Source organism: Phaseolus vulgaris, chromosome 1 (genome assembly GCF_000499845.2).
Source record: "Phaseolus vulgaris cultivar G19833 chromosome 1, P. vulgaris v2.0, whole genome shotgun sequence".
In the NCBI taxonomy this organism is placed as follows: domain Eukaryota; kingdom Viridiplantae; phylum Streptophyta; class Magnoliopsida; order Fabales; family Fabaceae; genus Phaseolus; species Phaseolus vulgaris.
The window spans coordinates 43,336,196-43,353,742 of NC_023759.2; the positions used below are offsets into that span (position 1 = coordinate 43,336,196).

Genomic DNA, 17,547 nt, shown 5'->3' on the forward strand with positions numbered 1-17,547 from the left:
ATTCACAACGACAACTCATTTTTTAATTTCCTTTCTAGAACCATCTAAAATTTCACTCACTTTTTAATCAGAGAATTCCTTTCACTAATCCTTTAGTCAAAGGAGGCTTTTGATACTCTTCTAATCTGACGTTTATTGTTTTTTCAATATTTATATATTAGTTTCAAATTAATAAATTTTTATTTAACTAGTATTAATAAGATTTCTTTTCGGTTTTCGGACAAAAATTTGCTTACTTTTTTTTATGAGCCAAAAAATTTGCTTAACATCTATGTATTCATTACAAATTATTTATTAAGCTTGCTTAATGTACTTTAATATTATTGAATCATATTTAAACGAAGGTAAGCTTTTCAAGAAAATGACCTTTCTCCTTGATGCACTCAATACTAGGTATGAGTCTTTTGTCTTGCACCCATCCTCGTCAGGAAATATATATATATATATATATATATATATATATATATATATATATATATATATATATATATATATTACCCCAATTGACGCCACTTAACACTTCAAATAACACTCAATCTCACTTCTCTATGTTATATAAGTACTTAACACTTCAAATAAACCTCAATCTCACTTCTCTCTGTTATATAAATACTTATGCGGGATTTAACAGAAATTAGCAATTTAAAGACATTCTAAAAAACATTAGAACTAAATTAATTTTTTTTTAAATTACTGTACTAAATTAATATTAATCCTAAATTTATACATACAAGCCGTGCATTAATAGGCTGGGAACTAAACTATAAAGTTTTTGCCACGTGCCAAGTGCAATGAAGAAACAGAAATATATATATATATATATATATATATATATATATATATATATATATATAATAGGCTACTTCTTTAATTATTATTTTTAATTGAAAAATTTTACCTTTTAATAAATAAAAAATATTTATTTATTTATTTTATCAAATTAATTAATTAATTTTTATTTTAAAATAATTAAATAGGTTATAAGTCTCTTCACAAGTCAGATTGGTAAGATGAGATGAATCATAAACACCATTAATTATTTGTTGACATAATGGTTAAGGATTATGTGTTCACGTCTTTTCCAAGATAATCCTTTAATCTAAAAGGTTGGCATAGGATTAAAACTGAAACAAAATAAATGGATTAAAACTTGTATTCTCATATAATTGTTTTCCTTTTAATGTCCAAGGAATCGAAAAAATAAATTTCAGATTTTAATTACTAAGTTATTCTAAAATCTCATTTTAATTTAATTTCTTTCATTAATATTTGTAACAATAAAATAGTGTATTATCTATATTTTTCTTGTTCCATCCTTAATAACCAAATAAGATCTTTCCTCTCCTCCCCTTCAATCAAATAAAGGGACTTTTTTTTTGTCTTTTAGCAGCACCCCTTCTCTTTTCTTTTTCTCTCATCTCTTCTATTAAAATTCTCTTGTTTAACTAATGGCTATGTTGGTGTTGAATCAGAGGTTCGATGCTTGTCTAGCTGACTATCTAAACGAACATGACAAATTTATCTAACGAAGTCTAGATGCAAGTTTTATGAGAATTGGAAAAAAATTATTATCTGCAAAATAGAGTACGAAAAGAACCAACCCACTAATGAAATACAATGATCTTTTATATAGAAAATCAAGAGCATCTTTAGAGCAAAGACAAACCAACATAAATCTAGATGGTTTAACGGAAACATTAATTAATCATTGAAATTTATATTAAAAGGTGTGAAGGTGTTAAAGCAATGAGCTTGATCTCGTAAGTATTAAGATTGTTGTCAACTATAAAAGAAAATAGTATGATATATACTTGTGACATTTGAAGTGATGAGATGTTAGGTGCATGTTGCATGACTTCTTAAGAGTAAGATAGTAAGCATACCTCTGCAACTGATGTAGAAGAAAACCAATGCTGAAAGAACCATATAATTATAATGACAAATTATATGTTTTACTGGGTTAAATTTGGGTACCTTATTAGCCTTCACAAACAATTTTTTGGAACAGAAGTAAGATGCATGTCAAAAGAAACAAGAAGTCTGATAGTACAGTGAAATCCATATTTATAATAGAGCTAATATCTAGCAATTTGTGTACATATGTTAGCGCACAAAAGCAAAACCTTGATGATCATAGATCAGTGTATGGAGGCATATGCATTGATAACACAGCATCACTGTTTTGGTGACAGTATTTAGCAGAAAAGAACGGCGAAATCTTGCTGCAATCATTGGAGCTGGAAAAGAGTATAAAGGGTAATCAGAAAAAGAGAGAAGACAAATGGCATAAAAAGTTTCAAGTAGACATGTTTCAGCCTTTCTGGTTTTTTAAGGTGTGGCACAAAAGTAAAAAAGTCGTGATATATTAACACTCCAAACAGTGTAAACACTTTACACTTTACACTCTAATAAATTAATATTAGAGTGTTTATGGTGTTAAAAGAAACTTTTCTCTCAAAATAAAAGGTTAAGTGAGATTGATGCTAACTAACTTCTGTGACAGCGTTAAAAAAAAAAAAACGCGCAGAGAACCTACCCCCCTCCACCACTGTTTTTTTTTTTTTTTTTTTTTTCTCTTTCTCTCTCTCTTTCTATATTCTCTTCTCTCCCTCTCTCTTAATTTTCTCTCTCGATCTTCATCTATTTTATAATCTGATCAGACCACGTTGTAGCTGGCGAGTTAAGAAACATTTCTATCCGATCAGATTTTTAAACAAAAGTAAGTTTATTTTTACTCTAAATATCTTTTGTTCTCTGTTTTTCCTTAGAATTTAATTATTAATTTTAGTGGAGTCAGTTGAGAAGTTTAATCCTCTCAACTTATTCTATTATATATTTTTTTTTCTGTTTGGATAACTTGCATTAGACTCATAAATCTTGAAGCTTATCCAGACTGTGGAGAATAAAATTTTAGAAGTTGCTTGGAAAGCAAACAATTGAGGTAAGGGAAACTAAATTTAATTTTTAATAGCACCTTAAGATAGAATATCTGAATGCGGAAGGGACGTGGTCCCAATATTCAATTTTTCTTGCAAGGATGTTGTGTGTTTATATATTAGGTTGTTTGTTTATATATTATTTAAATTTGTAAAAATATTATATTTTGATGGTTTAATATTTAAGTGTTGTTTTTTTTTATGTTAATTACACTTTTGAATATTGTGGATCACTTTTTGAATGATATTGTATGACAGAATGGTATAGAATTGAATTCATACATTTGGGATAATGTATGGATTGATGTTTGTTGTGTATTAAGTATTGATGCTTATGTGATAAGAGATCTCTGAGCTTCACTGATGATCTAAGTCACATAGATTAAGATATCAAGTTGTGAGAAGCTGATGGGGGAGTTTATGCACACAGTGACATATGAGATGCACAGCTTGGGTTGTATTAAACTTACCCTGATCCTTTCTGTTAGATTCGCTGGTAATCTTTAGATCAGGTGTTAGTCTCTGGTAGAACTTACTTAATACGGGTCTTCCGGAAGACGTTGTTTGTTGAATATTCTGAATGTGTAGATTCATGTGAGATCTATGTGATCGTTTTATTGTTGAGATTTGAAGAAGATTGAATAATTTGATAAATTGATCATGTAACTTGGTTTTCTCTTTTGATTTAATTGTGTATATTATAAAATTCTATTTTCACTAGCTTACCCTTGCTTTTCTTGTTGTGTTTGAATTGCGATGACTGTACTACGTACAAGAGCAGATGATCTTACAGATGTTTGAGGATCTGAGTTGATTTTGAAACTTAGATTGTAATATGTGTTCTAATCATGTATTAGGAATGTTTTGAAAAACTTTATGCTTGTATAGAAATATGTAGAACCTGTATTGTAATAGTTAGATGTTATTCACTCCTTTTATTTTATATCATTTTGCCATTTCGAATGGAAAAAATTTATGCAAAAGGGAGAAAAAGAAAGGAACATGGTTTATCCACAATTTGATTTTTTTTATAGGAAAAATATCATTTTTAATATATTAACTAAATTTTAGTGATTTTTTTATAAATTTTAGTTAATGGTTAAAAATATATTAGAGTAGTTTCTTGTTATAAAAATATTTATAGGACTCAAATTTATAATATAAGAGTAGATTGAAAATTTTGGAAAAACATTTCAAAAATTAAAATTAAAATTTGAAATTATAGTTTTTACAAACCAAATTTCAATCATCTTCCAAATGACATTTTTCCATTTCCGTTCATTATCATCCGAATAAAAAATATTCTCAAAAATTGAATTCCCATAAATTAAATTTTAAGAGTATTTTTTTTAAAAAAAAAAAAAAAACTGAGAAATTGATTTGTTGGGAACGGAATTCTTACCATGACACAAAAATTAGTGTTATTGAGAGAAATAAAATGCAAATGGTGTTATTGAGGAAAATAATACCCAAATGAAAGCTACTAAGCCGGAAAAAAATATATAATGATGAGGTCATGATTTATACATTATTTTCTAATAAAAAATAATTTTTGTAACATATAAATACTGTCTTACATAATCATTTATAATACATACCTTATCTGTTTGGTGGGCTATGCAGAAAAATAAATTTGTTTTAAATTTAAGAAAGCTATGTGTAGTAAAAAGGAACGAGAAGTTTGAAGTATTTTAAAAAGAACAATTATATAAGCTTGTGTATTTTACAAATAATGTTTACTGTTAAATATATAAAGTTTTATTATAATTAAAACTTGTAATAAATAAATATTTTAAACGCATAAAATATATTTCCTGATTTTTAATAATTATTTATATTGTGATTTTGATTATTGCTATTTTGTAATATTAAAGTTAAAGTAATAAACAAAAATATTGAAATGATACATTAAAAAATATAAAAAATTATCATTAAAAAAATATAAAAATGGTTGCTTTTAGAAACTAAGAGTTAAAAGTAATTTTGTTTAAAATTATTATTCTAAATATCTCTATATATATATATAAAGCAAAATGTAACTTAAAAATAATTTCCTTTATTGGCTATACATCTAATATTAACTGGGATCAAAATATTATCCGGTTCATTTTAGAACTAAAGGGATATAATTGAATATTTCACCACTCATTTTCTTAATTATGTATGTTTTTCAATATTTTATTTAAATAAAATACATACTAATGATAAAAATTCATATTTTGAAAATATATTTTGAAGGGGATTTCTATTAAATAGGATCTTCATTGGTTTATGATGATCTCTAAATGCACTTAGGTTTTTTTTATTACTATTATATTTTCTTCTTATAATGTGATGATAATTTTATTAATTTCAAACATACTACAATATTCATTAAAGTATAATATTTTAGACATTTGCTATTATAGTGGTAGTACCAAATTTCATGCACAATGTTTAATTTTATATTAATTACTGTAAAAGTGTTTAATTTTTATATTAATTATTATTAAGATCTTTTAATGTATTTGTTTTTTTTCTAATAGTACATTGGTCAAATGTGTTCGGTTGACCCGGGCACTTAGGTCCGCCATCTTAACCCACTTAGTTTACTAAAGCTAAATGATTAAGTTGAGCCCAAATAATGATAGAACCCAATAACACAATAACACATCAAGTGATGATAGCTTTAAGGTATTTTAATAAGATAGTTAAAATAAAAACAACAACTAAATTAGCTAAAGCAAATGTGGTTACTCTTAAATTCATTTAGAGATAAAGTTTTACCCGCATCCCTAAAATAAGGGGATACATTAACAAAATATTTTTATGTTTGTTAAACTCCTGAAAAGAGGTTTACAAAGAATACTATAAAAGGGGCTCGAGACCTCCTCAGTAAAGATAAATTCAATATGGTGATACTATACCCAATACAGATACATGATATTTAGATACGGATAGTTATATGCTCTCACTGACTTCATCGACGGAGTGTAATCAACCGATGAAGCTCTCCTCACTATGAATTATTAGCATCCTAAAGTGGCAAAAAAAAAATTCAAGCCCAGAATCCACCACCAAAATTCGATCCAGGCGGTGAGCACAAACAGTATGATATTTTTTCCCCTAAAATGTGATGATTACTATAAAGTACATAAATCCGAGATAAAAGGTAGATGAGATAGATTAAAATCAAATGGTAACACTAAAATGTTACCCTCTTAAATAAAGTTATACCTTATTTATTAGTTATAATTTTTATCTAATGATAAACATTCATGAGTTAAGTTAAGGTCACAAAATTAATTTTAACATAAGTAAAAAGACTTTTATATTTGAAAACAACTCCTTAATATAATTTAAACTTAGTACAAATTAAAATGATAACCAAAAGGTGAACAACAAAATCTAGATCCAAGCCTCCATGAAATAAATAATTTTATCATTGCTTGAAAACTGAATGAATACCTCAATAAAAAAAACCTCTTTTTAGTTCCTTCATTGTTGCATTTCAAAGCAATCCATATCTAAAACCATCTTTTTTATAGTATAACTGTTCAAGTGAAAACAATGCATAAATAAATATTAATATATTACATAAAAAAACACATAAAAGAGAATAAATGGAGGAGACAACTATAGTAAGTAAGTATAAAATTAATGATATATCCATTGTTACATCACCTTTTAGTAATAAGACAAAAAAAAAAACTCTAGGTAAAAAGGAGAATTTACATCACATATTATATTTGGTTTATAAAAACCAAATCAACGTAACAAAAAAAAAATTAGTGACATTTTTGTAATTAAGAAGAAGTTTTTCTAAGTTTAACTTACACGGCTAAGTATTACCTACTAGAAATATTAACGTGTAAATAAATATTTATAAATAGTTGGATATCAACTAAACAATAAAGTGATATGATAAATTAATAAATTTTATTAAGATAAACTTTAATATTAACGGTTCTTATAATGAGACTGAATATTTTTTATTAAGCCGCTTTAGTCTTCCGTCTTTTCACTCATTCAGTTGCCTTTTTGATAAGTTCGTGAGAGTGGGTATGTGCAAAAACACTTTAACGCTCAAGTCAATGAGGTGTTTATTTTATTAGTCAGTTTAACAGTTATTACCTTTTATCATGAGAGTCTCCCTTTATTTATACTTTTCTATTGAACTTTGTGCTTAGCGAAGAGTAGCACAGGCTCAATAATCCCTTAATCATGCTTTATAATCTTTAATTAAGATTAACTTAATTAATCAACAGATCATCACGACGTAGAACATGCTCGAAAAATCGAGTTTCCATATATATATATATTAGCCGATCTTTCGATTCTGAATAGAACATTATCTTTAACAACAAACTTTAAGTTTAATTCAACCTCATAAATATTATCAAAAAAGTTAATCATTAGATAACTATTAAAAATCACCTCCTCTTTTTCTTGAATATAAACTAATGTACAAATAATATTTGAGGTAATTTAAACTAAAAAAATAGAAAATTTCTATCATTACTTAAGCAAACTCTTTAAGTTTAGAGACCAATATAAACATGATACTTTGGATAATTTTTTTTTTTAAAATTATTATTTAAATAATTAGATACTAATTTAAAAATTAATTTATAATTTTTTATTAATAATATAAATTACTTTAAATATAAATTATTTTTTATCTTTAAAATTAGTTTTTATTTAATAATTTATATATATATATATATATATATATATTTTGAGTATATTATTTGAATTTTTCTAAAATTATTACTAAAATCCATCACTACTGCTATCGGATTAAACACTAATAGGACAATTTAAACAATTAACTGATTAAACATTTTTTTATCTCACGTATATAAGAGATATTGCAAGTATTATTGTGTACGTTAATCGTAGGATTAATACAATTAAACTAAATAGTCATTTTAGAAATTTTAGCATTAGAGTGAATTTTGGTGAAGGATGCTTAAATCTACGTGACTTTGTACGTGACATTGTAAAATGAACAAAATTAAGATAAATAATTTATTTAACTAATTATACATTATTGATGCTATAAGATGACTAAACCCGAGTTCTGAACTGAATTTTCTAACTCTAACATATAACCTATACCAAATTTAAAGTATTTCATTTATTAATTTATAACTATTTCTTAATCAATTTTTCCTTGGGTATTCCCCCTTAAGAAAGAGGCCTTAACAACGAAATGAAAGGGTTTTGAGCAGCTCATTCGCTTACAGAGAACTCAGCTAAAGAAGAAAAGGTAGATATATAAACAATGGCACACCATAAATACTAATGGTAAACTATTACAGGACACGTGCCTTCGTATGAGACTATTATATAATATAAAAACGAATGAATGTAGATTAAGAAAAAGACATTCATGTAAATATTTGAAAGCAATATATGAAGGAAAAAACAGTAGTGGATATAAAGTTCAAATTTAATATTAAATATATTAAAATCCTAAATTAAACAAAAATAATATGACAAATAGCACTCCTTATATAAACAATATGTTAACTCTTTATTTTAATGATAAATTTTGTTAGATAATATTATTTAATTTTGAACAATATTTATAAAGTAACTTGATACTGAAGTGAGGTTAAGTACACTATAGAATTAATCGTTTATTAATCTCTTTTCTTTAATTAAAAGTATTCAAATTAATATATATAAATTAAAAATATTTAATTATGCAACATATATCATATTTATATTAAAATATTTTTAGAAGGGAATCTGATCTGACACTATGATTGCTCTTTCTATAAATCATTATCTTGTGCCAGCCTGCCACATTTGTGACCTGGGAGCTCCATTTTTGTCCAAAATCATACATAAAATTTTAATATTTTTTCCTTTTATTTTCAATTTTTTAATTAAAAAATGCTTAGATCGTCCTATCTCATCTTATCACATAATCATATTTGATTATATGTGATATGAAATTACCACGTGGCAATATGCGAGTAGTTTAATGGCGAAAGAACTTCAAATAAAAACCTAAAAAATTATAGGAATTAAAAGTGAAAATTAATATTTTTTCAACGGTAAAAAAAATAAAAAAATTGTCTAAATTAAAGATGGATAGAAATAGCTTTAAATGCATTTTTTGTACTTGAAAATATATTATACTTTGTTTTCATTTCTTATAATTTCTTTACTTTTGATTTTTGTAATATTTAAAGCTTTTGTTTACCGTTACAAAAGAAGGGGTTATTACAAATATTTTTTAACGTAAATTCGTCACTTAGAAACACTTGATAAACTCGTGAAAGCGTTTTTGCAATAAAAAAAACTAATATAAAAAATATTTGAATAGTATAAAAACCACAAAAGGAATAATTACAAAAAAAAATGAAAAGAAAATTCAGGAAAGAAGTTTTTGTTTCAGCATTTATTATATCTGTCAGTCTTCCATTGGCTCAATGTGTCGGTGCACTGTGTGCAAACAAGTTGCAAGATTCCATTTTTCTAAAGTATTTATATTTAATTTTTCTTATAATTCAAATTGTTCTCTATGAAAATATGAAAATCCTTGAAGCATGGTTCAAGCAAGTATTTATTTTGAATATCTCACTTTAAATATATAAAAATATAAAATATTTATTATCATCTAAACCAAAGAATTCACTCTCATATTTATTTGTTGGTTAAGATTCACAAATTTATTTTCACGGAAAATAAATATCATTAAAAAATTCCATGTACTAATTATTTTCCTAATTATAATCACTTATCATTTCAAACCCGAGTCATACTTAACATAATTCATTAAGATTATATGAAAAATGAAACTTTCATCAATAAATGAAAACGAAAGAGGGAAATGTATGATGAGGGAAAAGGTTAAATGTTTTATTTTTAAAAATTGTAATAGCCTTTCCTATTCTTACACGTGTGATTGAAATTAATCACAAAAAAAGCCATTAAATTCTTGACGTTTCTAATGAACCTTATCATGTAATTCAACAAATGATTAAAAACATTTAAAAAATTGCTAACAATTAAAAACATTGTATTATCATGATAATTTTAAATTTTTCATCATAATTTTAAAATACATTTCATATATGAAAATATTTATTACAAATCTAATTATATAAAAGAAATATTTAATCTATAAAATAGTTTTTTAATTTACTATATTCAGACAATTTCGTAAAAAAAAAACCTTTCGTGCTATTTCTCCATGTTTTGTACGGAATAAGATAATTTCCAAACCTCGATGATAAAACAACGTATAGTGGAGAAAGAGAGTTCCGTTTCCACTAATAAACTGTTAGTTGTAATGTCTTTTTCTTCAAATTATAACACTAGTATTGGACAGGCTATGAAAATATGCACATAAATTTCTTATGACCACTCAATTTTGTTTTTAAATTCTAAACCCAAAACATTAAATATTTCTATAAGCATTTTATTCTAAAAAAATAGTTTAAATAAACTATGCATTAACTCTTCCAAACAGTCATAATAAATTTTCAAAACGTTCACTTTTTTACGTCTTCTCTAGTTCTGTCTAGTGTTTATTCCATTAGCAATCTTTCTATGTATCAAAATCAATAATGGAATTTATGACATATTACTCTTTGTTCCACAGTCGAAAAAGTGAACACATTAGTGATGATAACAGAAATAGCTTCAGAAAACATTGACATCTTTTTTTTAAAATAAAAAAATAACTAAAAATATTTTTTATTTATAGAGAAAATTTACCCGAGTTCAATAAATATATGATCGCATAAAAAGGGTGTAATTAACTCGTAAACCATATCAATTAAAGTAAACTCTATGTCATTTTGGTAAGTTGAGATTGTGTTACCTAGTTGCCTTTGTTTTATTTTTGTTGATTGAGTTATAATTGGGTTTAGATGGGGTTGATGAATTATAAGCTGGATTAATTTAATTAACTAGACATGTAATTAGTGTTTTGGTAATGTTAACAGTTTTTTTATTGTGCTTGAATTAAAGTGATATAGTTGTCAGCATTTTAAACACTTTGTATAGAGTACTTGTCATTTATATTACTATTTAATTGAGTAGGATTGTTGTTTAGTTAATTTTAATATGAATGTCTTGATTTTTAACAAATAGAACTATTTTTTTAATTTTTTTGACTTATTTTAATAACTTATAGCTAAATTCAACTATGTTTTATTGAGTTAGGTCTAAAGACTTAATCAAAATCACTTACATCCGTAGTTAATGTCGCAATGAATTATTCCTCAAGTATCAATAACTTCAATAAATCTTTTTCAAGTAAAGAGTGTTGTTAAGAACTTATACATAATATAGCAATTAGTTAAATTAATTGAAATGTATAAAATCAAAAGGTAACTATTAAATGAGAGGCAGCACTAAAAAATGTGTTTTTCAATCATTCTCAACCAATAGCAGGGAAGACGTTATAAAAATACTTTAGGAAATATGTTATTAACATTTTTCTCTTACCATTTATAAAAGAAATCTTCAATCAAAATACTCTCTTTGGTACTTTCTGTTTTTGGATATTTTATATTTCTATTTATCTTGAATTTTTCAAGTTGAAAATAAATAAAAAATATTTTTCTAACACAATTTTACTTTCTACATTCTTTAAATTAATCTACATGAGAGTGAAAATGAAAAGGGCGAATATATATTTATTGTAAAACGTAAATATAAAAGAATTAAATGAGAAAACTTCATAACTATTTTATGTGAAAAATAAAACTATAATATTTTTAATTGGTATGAAAAAAACTTAAATGATTATTAAAAATAAAAATATTTTATTAACACTTTTGTTTACTAACATATACTTAAGTATGTGGTATTGGGTGGAGTTTTTTTTTAATTCTGATTAGTGTTGTAACAGTGAGAACATATTTTTAACATTTGAGTACGGGTTCGGAAGTAAAAGAGTTTCAAACAAAGAGAGAAAGAAGCAACAATTTCATTGGAGGGAGAGAGTAAAAATCAACGCGAAACACAAACAAATCAATAACATGAGACAACATATCATGGGTGGTCCGATAACGGGTCTGATAGCGGGTGACAGAATAGATACAACAAATACTCGTTAGGATAGACTTTAAATGATTCTGATACCAAATTAAGAAGTGAACTTTAAACCTAACTTAACTCCATAAAACTGACTCATAAGATAAAATTTACATCAACTTATATATAATGAATTGTTCTCATCTCTCTATCGAATCTCCAACAATTCTGAAAACTCAAACAAGAAAAAAAAAATATTTAAGCTTAAAAGTTTATTATTTCATAAATTTCAACTGAAGTTACCACGTCAACAAACACAATCTCAAAATGTGTGTTACTTTTGTAGAGAGTGTCAAATATTTAGGGACTAAAAATAAATTGAACAGCAGTAACAATAAGATATGATTGGTGGTTATTAATTAAGAATGATTGAAGTGGTGATAATGTAAAAGTATGGGGTTTGTCTGGAGTTCTATAGCAATGGAGGAAGCAGTTAAAAAAAAAGTGTGATTGAAACAGAAGTGAAGCTTCCATGGGTTGACACGTAATGGGAACAAGATGACGCGTGGTCACAATCACATCACAGATAGCACCTTCACTCTTTTGGTATTAGCGGCACCATCTTCTGCTATATCTTTCGATCTAAATCTGCTCTCCACACACTCCACACTCACTGCATCGTCTTCTTCTTCTGGACCCCTTCCTTCCAAACTCTGCTTCAGATCTACCCATTACACACTTACACACTGCAGAAAGGCACAAGATGAGGAAGTGATGAGGTAGCCCTGAATAGAAAAAATGGGTGGGGGCCGGTTCAATCCAACGCAGATGGGGAAAAGGGTTCCGAAGAGGGTCTGGTTAAGCTTCCAAAATTCAATGGGAGTCCTCGTGGGTGGAAACCATACCTCCTCCAGGTTTTGCACTCGCTAATCTCCTTCTCTCTCTCATCTTTCGGCTTCAACTTTTTCTCTATCAATTCAAATCAATCTCTCTTCATCCAACAACTTTAATGGACACAAAGCCCTTCTTCAACCTCCAAATCCTCAATGCCACAATCCCCAGGCGCGTCCTTCTACGCTCCATACTCCTCGCCTGCGCCATCTCCGTGGTCTCTCTCTACCGCGCGCAATCCCTCTTCGATTTCGCTCCTATCGCCACCTACTTCGATTGCGTTTCCGGTTTCTATGGCGTCACTTTCCGCCCCGCTTCTCAATTGCTCCGAACCCGCTTCTGGGTCCCTTCCAATTGCGAGAAAGACGCCAACTTGACCCTCACCGTGGTCACGGACCTCACCGCTAACCGGTGGCTTCACCCCGGAGCGAAGAGCCTCTGCGTTGGAGAAGGCTCTTTAATGGCCGTCGCGACAATGAAACAGTTAGGTTTCTCCGCCGTAAGCGCCGTCCAAACGCGCAGTTTCGAGCAGAAGGAGGTCCTGTACGAGGATTCTTCCTTCGATTTCGTGTTTTCCAGGGACCTCGACAAGGTTTCTGTGCCTGCTCTGTTGGTTCTCGAGGTTGAGCGTGTTCTTAAGCCTGGAGGGATTGGTGCCCTTATTGTAGGTACCTCTGGTTCGCATCCCAATGATTTAATAAGGGCAGCCACCCCTGTTTCCTCTTTGTTAAGGTCTTCCAATGTGGTGCATGTTGATTATGTGAATGAGCTTAACCTTGTTGTTTTCAAGAAAAGATTTGAAAATACTACTTCGTTTTACCAACATAGTTTACCCGCTGATTGTCCCAGTCTCACCTTCACCAAACCCCTCGTAGAGTTGATGGAGCCTCTCGTGAGTGAAAAACAAAAATCACCAGCTCCTGAGTTTCAGAAGAACATTCCCTATTTGCCTAAGTTTGTGGATGTTTCCACTAGGAAGAGGTTGGTGTATATTGATATTGGGGTGGGGGAGCTTCTTAATGCCAATGTTAGTGATTGGTTCCTGCCATCGTACCCTATTGATCAGAAAGATTTCAATGTGTACTTTGTTCACTACAACACTTCCATTATGTTGTCCTATGTGAAGCGACCTGGTATTACCTTTGTTTATCACCCTGGCTTGGCTGGTATTGGGAAGGGCACATCTAAGCTTGGAACGGATGATAATGATGATGACCTGGATTCTTTCCTTGGGGAGGAGGAGTTTGATTTCCTTGCCTGGTTCAGAGAAACTGTGCAATATGCTGATTTTGTGGTCCTCAAGATGAATGCAGGAAATGTTGAACTCAAGTTCCTCTCGGATATATTTGAGAATGGAGCTATATGCTTTGTTGATGAGTTGTTTCTCAAGTGTCCCGAGAGGGGAGGTGATGATAAAAGTGTAACCAGCAAGGAAAGTTGTATGGATATTTACAAGGGTCTCAGAAGCAATGGTGTCTATGTCCATCAATGGTGGGGAGACTAAGTTGCATTGAATATCTTTCATGATTATTACAGTGTGTGAGAGAAACTTTGTGTTGTTGCAAGTTTCTCTACGTTTCATGTGTTTGGACTATAGTCCAATTGTGTCTATCGTTGTTGTTGTCTGTGAAAGTATGAAGGATGCTATGAACATCCAAGTGCTTTTATGGTTGGGCGCTTAATGCTAAATAAACAACCACTGTCGTTCTCGTTTGCTAATAAAACTGTGATGATTTCGTGTTGTTCTGTGAGTTTTCACTTTTATTGGTTTTGGGTTATAATGGCAAGTGGTAATTGGTTGGATCCTTACAAGAAACAAGCTGAAGGCACAATAAATTCCATAAGGAAGGAATCATTTCATTAGATCGGATCATGGAGCATGCCATACTTCATTCATGTTGCCATACCGATTAAAATAATACAAAATCAATAACTCTCAGATTCACTGTATTTGAAATCATTGCTATATGTTCCTAAAAACATAAAATATGTTATCATCTTCAATGTCGTCTAGTGATTTTTTTTAATGCTGTAAAGACATTTTTTTGAACTTCGGAAAATTTTCACTGAATACTAAATATGCGATATGTCACTAACAGTAACACTTTGGAACACTCTTACTTAATTGGTTCAAAAATTTCAACTCGGTCATGTCTAATTCCAACCAATTCGAGTATTGAATTTAAGTTTTGTAAATTTACCTTATAAGACATTTTCCAATATAAGTTACTCCATGAACAAAGTATATGACATTAATGAGATTCTTAATTAAGAACTGTGTTACATAAAATTATGGGTATTAACAATATTTCAATATCGACCATTACTAACAATTAGTTCAGACCTCATTTAATCACTTCTCTCATTTAATCCTTTTGTTGCAGATGCAAATGTCAAATTTAGAAATTTCAAGCTATTTCTTTTCTTTTATTTATATTTAATCTGTTTGTTACTTTTTTATCCTATAAAAACCAAGACACACTTGGAAAGATACTCCAAAATGAAAGAAAGTACATCTTGAGTTTTAGGGTGTGTTTGGATTAGAGGGTGAGGGGGAGTGGAAAGTTGAGGGTGAGTGGGAGTGGAAGTGTGAGGAAAGTGTGAAGAAAATTAAGGTTGTTTGGATTGGGGTATGTTAGAGTGGATGTGTGAAGAAAGTTTATTGGAAATTGTGAATGGTGTGATAGTTGTGAGAGTATTTTAATATATTTTGAATAGTAAAATTTGTAAGATTACAATTTTATCCTTTATATAAAAAAAGAATAAATAATGATTAATCCTATTTCATATTTTAGTTAATTATAATTTTAAATTAAAGTATAATTATATTATTTAACATTTTATTAATTAAGAATTATTTTTTATTTAAGTTAATTTATTTACATAATTTTAATATTATAAATGATTTTATAAATTATGTTATGTTATATATATACAAATATAATTAAAAACAATATGATTACGTAAATAAGTAGCATGAAAAGTAGCATAAAACCTTAACAATAACAATGTCAACGTCAAAAATAACAAACAAAATTCATCAATGTTTAACATGAAACTTAGAAATAAAAATAACAATGACAATAACATAATAATAACACACTCAATGGCCTTGATGACGTCGAATGTCAGTCAGAGTAACCTCCATTTTGTCCATTCGGGTATTCATCTTTTCCATGCCGGACAAAATTTGATTTAACAATTCCCTTTGAGTGGGGTTTTCTTCCTCGGGTTGACCACCTTCATCATCTTGTGGTGGCAATTCATCCTCTTCATCTTCTTCTTCGTTTGCATGTTGTGGTCTACCAAGTTGCCATATGCCATTGACCTGAAATATATTTAATTTTGTCATACTTTTTTTGCCAAAGTAATGATTCCAGCCTAACATTGTTGCTTGTTCATTGGACAAGTCAAAGCCATACACCTGCAAAATCCTCGTTATCAAATTTGCATATGGGAGAGACATCTTGTTATCCCGACATTTGATGATTTGTTGCATTATGTAATGAGGCCAATTAATGCGTACGTTATTCTTGATTAACCACATCATGAAAATATCTTCATTCAGCAGTTGTGCATAGTTGCTTCCTCGAGGGCACAAGATATGCACCGTAATGCAACAGTCGGTCATTCATCTTCAGACTACCGACATTTTTCAGATTTTCACCTTGAACATCTTCACGAATCATGGTGGATAGTGCTAGTGCTCGATCAAAATTCACTTCCTCAGGGATCGTCCCGGGGTTAACTTAAGACCGTCATACTGTAGATGAGCAATGGTCATCCAATCCACTTCTTTGATGTGTATCATTTTTCCGCAAATCTCAATGGCAAGGTGACTAGCAGGTGTGAATTTTGCATTTGTATAAAAAACCCTTACCAAATCCTCATAATATGGAAGATTAATTCCGAGGAAAGGTTGTAAACCTTGCCAATTGAGAAGATTTTGGAATTCAAATCCTGGACCAGCAAAAAATGGAGTATTCATCACTTTTGGTGGTAATACTGTTCTTGCGTGAAAATTCTTTTCAAAAACCACCATTTGACGCCTGGTACTGAAGTATCTTGAATAATCAAGAACTTCTGGAATCCTCGTTGGTGGAGGAGGAACGTCAACATCTTCTGCTGGAGATTTACCCTTACGGGTTCTGTTACGTTTGTGGGATGATGATGCCATCTATAATGAAAACCTATCAAAATATTTTTAAAAATAACTCAAAATGATATTTCTACTTTAAACTTTTACTGTTATTTTTAATTAATACAACATTTTGATAATGTTTTTTATTATAACATTACTAAATTATGTTTAATCTACAAAAATAAAAACCCTATCAAAATATTTTTAAAATTTTTAATTCCATTCTGTCAAAATAAATTTTTTTAAATCTGTTTAATAAACAATTCATTTTGAAATAAATAATTACTTTCTACATTTATAATTAAAATATCAATTATTTGGATTCTGTAAACTTATTTATCTTTATAATAATTTATTATCAATCCTAAAATAAACTTTTTCTGACTTTTTAAATTACTATAACATTTGTTTTAACATTTAATTCTAACACCAATAATTTATGTGAAATACAAATTAAAAAAAAATAACTCAAAATGATATTTCTACTTTAATTTTTACTATTATTTTTAATTAATACAACATTTTTATAATGTTTTTTATTATAACATTAATAAATTATGTTTAATCTACAAAAATGAAAACCCTATCAAAATATTT

General features: G+C 28.5%; 1 protein-coding gene across 1 annotated transcript; it reads left to right on the forward strand.

The window, feature by feature from the left end:
* The first annotated feature begins 12,370 nt into the window (after positions 1 to 12,370).
* On the forward strand, positions 12,371 to 14,551 carry LOC137814447 (uncharacterized). Its single transcript, XM_068617205.1, has one exon. It carries the CDS (start codon positions 12,928 to 12,930, stop codon positions 14,311 to 14,313), a length of 1,386 nt encoding a protein of 461 aa, XP_068473306.1. The 5' UTR covers positions 12,371 to 12,927; the 3' UTR covers positions 14,314 to 14,551.
* The last annotated feature ends 2,996 nt before the right edge of the window (positions 14,552 to 17,547 follow it).

Bases quoted from the DNA above. Each gene is read 5' to 3' on its own strand.
- LOC137814447 (XM_068617205.1), top strand. From the start codon at position 12,928: ATGGACACAAAGCCCTTCTTCAACCTCCAAATCCTCAATGCCACAATC.